At 46.8% G+C, this 6,251-nt stretch overlaps 1 protein-coding gene across 1 annotated transcript; it reads left to right on the top strand.

Moving 5' to 3' along the window:
- Window positions 1-823: 823 nt before the first annotated feature.
- Window positions 824-2,806, top strand: cog8 (component of oligomeric golgi complex 8; the record flags this gene model as incomplete). The annotated part of the gene is given in 3 exon segments (XM_035652244.1): window positions 824-1,648; window positions 1,891-2,059; window positions 2,385-2,806. Coding segments are annotated over 3 exon segments (1,317 nt in total), but the record flags the coding sequence as incomplete, so codon positions are not given.
- Window positions 2,807-6,251: the final 3,445 nt, after the last annotated feature.

Genomic DNA, 6,251 nt, shown 5'->3' with positions numbered 1-6,251 from the left:
GCCCGTCATCCCAGGTGAGAACACGCGTCAGTGTCCAATACCATAATGCCATACAACGTGATTCTGACATGGAAGCAGATCATGCAATAGTTTTCCCTGCTGGGTTGTGATTGAATGCAATAAGCTGCTCTCACTGCCTACCACTCCCTGTATTGATCCGTACAGCTCCTGGTATTGATCCGTAACAGGCTCCTGTATTGATCCGTACAGCTCCTGTATTAATCGCGTAACAGCTCCTGTATTGATCCGTAAATCCTATATTCTTCTACAAGTTTGGTTTCCTGCTTACTTTCCCAGTCAGTGAGTGATAACACAAAAGCCGCCTGATAATGATCCCGATCCCACGCAAGTAATAATAATCATCAGTATAATCAGATTCATAACACGGTTCATTCCACCGTCTGTATGTTTTGACGTATTTTTATTAACCAGTATTTGGCAACTTTTCCTATAAATCACTTACCTGAGTTTATAAGTAATCACTCTTAAGTTTTTGCAGATTTTATAGATCAGTTTCTTATTCTCAACATTATATAATAAGTATATTATCCGTCTATATATTATATCTTATATATATATAGATATATATAGATATAGAGATAGAGATATATATATATATATATATATATATCTATATATATATAGATATAGATATATATCTATATATATATGTATGTATGAAGAAGTTCAAAGGTCAACCTGTAAATATTGTTCAGGGATTTCTTTGTGTTTTACACTTTTGAAGACATTCGACCAATAAAACAACATTTTTATTTTCTGATTAACTTCCTGTTGTTGAACCGATGTTTGTCCTCTTCTTCAGGGAATCGTGCGTGAGGTGCGTCAGTCGACTCAGCTGATGCTCAACCAGCTGCTGCAGCAGCTGCGCAGCAACTCGCAGCTTCCCGTCTGCCTGCGAGTCATCGGCTACCTGCGGCGGATGGACGTGTTCACGGAGGCGGAGCTTCGGGTGAAGTTCCTGCAGGCGCGCGGCACCTGGCTGAACTCCATCCTCGCCGCCATTCCTGAGGACGACCCCTACTTCCACATCACCAAAACCATCGAGGCCTGCAGAGTCCACCTGTTCGACATCATCACCCAGTACAGAGCCATCTTCTCTGACGAGGACCCGCTGGTGCCCCCCGCCGGCGGACAGCTGCCGGTGAACGAGGTCGCCATCTTCCACGGCTGGGTGGTGCAGAAGGTGGCTGAGTTCCTGGAGACGTTGGAGAGGGACCTGCAGCGGGGCGTGGGGGGGCGCCTGGACTCCCTGCTGGGTCAGTGCATGTACTTCGGCCTGTCCTTCAGCAGGGTGGGGGCGGACTTCCGCGGGCAGCTGGCGCCGATGTTCCAGCAGGTGGCGGTGGAGACGTTCCGCAGGGCCGTGCAGGAGGCGCTGGACAAGTTCCAGGAGGACATGAACATGTACACGCTCATCTCCCTGCCCTCGGTGCTGGGGGGGACCATCCCCCCCGTGGCCCCCAGCACCCAGCCCGGCACCCTGCAGCCCCCCATGTCCCTGCTGGACTTCCAGCCGCTGGCCTGCTTCCTCAACAACATCCTGACCGCCTTCAACGACCTGCGGCTCTGCTGCCCCGTCGGCCTGGCTCAGGACGTCACCAACTGTCTGGAAGACGCCCTGAAGAAGGTAGGCCTCCGCACGGGTCCACATGGGTCCACACGGGTCCACATGGGTCCACTACGAGACCAGACTTTGGTCACATATCGAAGATAAACCTGATGATTGATGTAAATTTGCATTTTGCTTTACAGATGTGACTATCTAGCTAACAGTTAATGTAGATCAGCTGGTGAACTATCGGTAATGACTGATGTCAGGTGGTTAGTTTGTTTTAGTTTGTCAGCGAGTGTCATCTTGTTTCCTGTCAGGTGACCCATCAGATTCTGGTGTTTCACCGGGCCGATGAGTCGGCGTTCAGCGACAGAGAGAAGGTGCTGTTCGCTCAGTTCTGCTGTTCGTACGCCGACGACCTGCTGCCGTTCCTCAACCGCTGCCTGCAGGTCCTGTTTCCTCCGGCTCAGCTGGCGCTCGTTCTGGGTGAGGGTCCTGGTTCTTCTTACATCAGTGGACCGATCCTGTCTCATCTCCACAGTGATTGGTTGACAAATAATATTCATCAGTATTTCTGCAGGTTTAATCTGACCTTTTAATACATTTCACATCCATACAGCAACAAGTACGAAGGTTTGAAGGTTGTTTTTGTGACTTTATACAATAACGTCCGATTTAATGCCTAAAGTTCAGATTAAGACCTCGCAGAACACAGAGGAACAAATCAGTTAAATCAGATGGATTTAATATCAAATATTTGATATATTAACTAGGTAACGGCCCTGTCTGTTGCCTGTTCGTTGTCCTACAGGTGTCCCTCCGACCCAGCTGCACAGGTACGGCAGTCTGGGCCGCATCGACCTGCCCGCGGTCCTCGAGCCTCTGGACTTCCTGCTCCCACAGAGAGAGATGGTGACGACGGAAGTGACGTCTGTGCCGGAGATCGACATCGCCGCCGAGCTGGGCGGGCTGACGTTTGAACCGGGAACAGATCCTGAGCTCACACCGGAGCCAGCAGGTCCAGAACCAGCACCAGCAGGTCCAGAACCAGCACCGACCCGGTCCGGTCTCACAGAACCGACAGAGGAACCAGAAGAGGAGACGATACAGGACGAAGAGTTCTCTTTAGAGTAACTGACGCTGATGGTTGATATTCACTTTGGACTCTGGGAGCTGGTGATGGAAATCTTATTTTTGTTGATTTTTAATAATAAATTAAATACTTCCTCTCTCGCTGGCCTGACTCTTATTTTGAAGGTTTAGTGTGACAGTGTCTGCTTGGAGCTGATTTTGATGATTAGCCATAAAGTCGTAACCATCCAGCCAGCCTGACCACGAGCTACGAGACAGTTAAACAATGCTATCAACATCTTTTATTCACAGCCTCATGGAGAAATACTACAATACCCACAATCCTCCAGTGTAGCAGCGTCTCTGTTTGTTTTACTCTGCAGGTTTGACCGAGCTAGCGAGCTACCGCTAGCACTGAACTGTATGAAGGTTTTCCAATAATGACGATTCCAGAGCACTACAGTCGATGTCACAGGACCGGCTCACTAACAGTCCGACAGTGTTGACACTTTGACTCAACGGTGCAGGTTCAGTACGGGGTTATGGGGTCTAAGTGAGGGGCTAAAAGACAATTACAATTTCAGGATATTTGGACATTTTAACCCATTTCCAGGTGTTTCCATGACTGGAAAACTAATGTGTACACTTCCAGATTCTCCAGGATCTGTGTGACAGTCTTCGGCTTTTTTCTGGATTTTCTGGAGAATTAACAGGAAACTTCGTACTTCTGTAAATGGAGCCGTTTAAGAGAGAGAGATTAAAGAAAGGGTGGGAAGGACATGTTCCTGTTTAAAGCTGCAACAATCAATCAGTCGATCAATCAGCAGCAGCTGTTGTAACATTTATTAATTGGTAGATATTAGATATATTATATTGATCATCAGTCAACAGATTTAACATAAAACATTCAGGGAGAAAACTGTGGTTTTGAATTTAAAGGAGCAAACGTGCTGAATGCTCCTTTAGTGTAACGTCAGAAAAGTCTGATGAGTTTCCAAACGTCTCTTCACTTCTTCTTCACGAACTTCTTGGTGGTGGCGTTGGGGTTGGCTCGCTGCCGGCCGCTGCCGCCCTGGCCGTCTCGGATGTGGAGGTTGGCGGCTCGGCTGTAGATGTCGTTCTCGCAGAACGGCGACGCTCCGGCCGCGTAGTCCGGGTTGAACACGTCGGTCTTCTGGCGGGCTTTACGGGAGAGTCTCTGCTGGGGGAACCGCTGGTCCTCCACCAGCTGGGGGTTGTTCCCGTGTTTCCCTCCCTGAGGCAGCGGCAGCGAGTGCTGGAACAGACGGGTTAAACAGACGGGTTAAACAAATACGTTAAACAACGAGGTTACGGGTTCAACCAACATACACCAAAATATCTGGATTATCTGAGCACGTACAGAGACAAGTGTGTGTGTGTAGTGTGTCTTGTTACGTTGGTGTGTGTGTGTGGTACTGTTGGTGTTGTGTGTGTGTGTGTGTGTGTGTTTGTTGATTACGTGGTGTGGTGTCTCTGGTGGTACTGTGGTGTTGTTTGTGTTCGTGTGGTGTCTTTTTGTGGTCTAGTTATACTGTTGTGCTGTGTGGTCTCTGGGTGTTACTTTGGTGGTCTCTTTGGGTTACTGTTGTGGCTTACTGTGTTTGTGGTGTGTGTTGTCTTGTTACTGTTGTGTGGTCTGTGTTACTGTGGGGTTGTGTTGTCTCTGTGTGTATTACTGGTGTGTGTTACTGGTGGTGTGTGTGTGTGTGTATGTGTTTACCTGTGTGGTGTGTGGGTTTTTGTGTTACTGTCGTGGTGTTGGTCGTAACTGTGTGGTGTTGTCGTTACTGGTGGTGTTTCTTCTCTGTCTTGTAGGGGGTTTTTGTGTGCTCACCTCAGGCCCTTTTTTTGTGGTTTCACCATTTGTGGTTTTTGGGAGAAATGCATCTGCACGTTTCCTCCTCGCACCGTACTGCACTTCTCAGGATCTTGTTTCTGCATGAGGACAGAACACTTTTTCATGTTGCTCGTCTCCTTGAATCAGGAACACGATGAGCTTCGACTTACAATCAATCATCTACCTGAGCTTCTGTTAATGGAGATTCAACCCAGAACACCTTCACTCACCATTTACAGAATAACAAAACGACTATTATATCCATATGAACACTACAGATCATTCCACAATGAAAACACAATTCACAGAAATTATCCCCCTCATTTTGTTTAGGAAGTCGACACTTAAAGCAGGCGTGACATCTCAGATGTAGTTCCTGCTGTTTGATCCACCATCCCTTCACCGGGTAGACACGTGGAGTACCGACTGAATCCGAACGTTCTGGGGAAGAATCCACTCGTTAGTCCATCGATCGCTAGCTCCTCGGTTATTCGAACAGCTTTGATATCTCCGTCTCTACCTGCATGCAAGTCGTGTCCAGACATCCACTTACTCCAGCGGGAGTCCGTTCAATCAGCAGAGCCCAACTCACCTTTTTGAAGTTTACTGGAGACAACCACCTCCACATCCTCCGCCTCTCTGCCTTCCTCCTCCTTTATCCTTCATCGGCTTGTCTCTTTTCCCTCTTCTGATTGGTCCTCTGGCTCCCTCCTCTGCAGCGAGTCCAACCGCTCCCGATTTGATCTGCATCAGTCTGCAAACATAAACATCAACAAACCAATACAAACAAGTCAGGACTCCACCATTATTGTTCGGTTTTATTTACTATCAACTTCAGTTAGCATAAGTTAGATAGCAACATACACATGTTGTTTTACAGACAGATCCAAGAGTCTGATCCGGTACCCCATATGTTATTCAGCCAATCGTATTGAATCCGTTTATCGACTTAACGTGACCAATGAACTCACCAGAAGTCCAGCAGTCGCCCGTCGGAGCATCGGCAGCGCGCTCTCCAGAAGGGAAGCTTTGAACTCGTCGCTTCAAGAAGACGTCTCGTTCTTTTGTTCCTTTAAATCAAAACCCACCGATCCTGACAAACGACACCACAGATTATTGTTATTAACATATATGATTATTAACAGATTATGTTGTATTAACAATTCATTGATTATTAACAGATTATTGATTATTAACAGATTATTCTTGTATTATACAGATTCATTATTTATTAACAGATTCATTGATGTTATTAACAGATTATTGTTTATTAACAGATTATTGAGTTATTAACAGATTTTGATTTATTAACACAATTATTTTGTTTAACAGATCATTGATTTATAACAGATTATTTTTGTTTTTGTTGTTGTGTGTTGACAGATGGAGCGTACTGTGAATAAAGACAGACTCCAGTAAGTCAGCAGCGCCGTCGTGACCGGCGGGGCAGAGCTTCTCTCCAGAAGTGGAACGTTTTGAAACTCTCCCTGGGCAACACTCCGTCGTCTACTTTGATCTTCGAACGCTCAGACTGTTCGGGTTCTGGAGGATCCACAGGAAATAAACTTGGTACATTAGTTGATTAGCTAACAACGACGACGCTAACAGAACCAACCCAGGTACCTTAGGGAAGTGAACCTGCGACGTACCGAGTCTCCGGGGGTGGCTCTTTGTGCTCGGTCGCATAAGTTCACCTAAACACAACACGGCTTATGTTAGTACCCTCGTCTTGTTAAATACCTCTTTGGT

This window comes from Morone saxatilis, unplaced genomic scaffold, assembly GCF_004916995.1.
Source record: "Morone saxatilis isolate NCDOM2014 unplaced genomic scaffold, NCSU_SB_2.0 Contig11, whole genome shotgun sequence".
NCBI lineage: Eukaryota > Metazoa > Chordata > Actinopteri > Moronidae > Morone > Morone saxatilis.
This window is presented reverse-complemented; position numbering and strand designations above follow the sequence as displayed.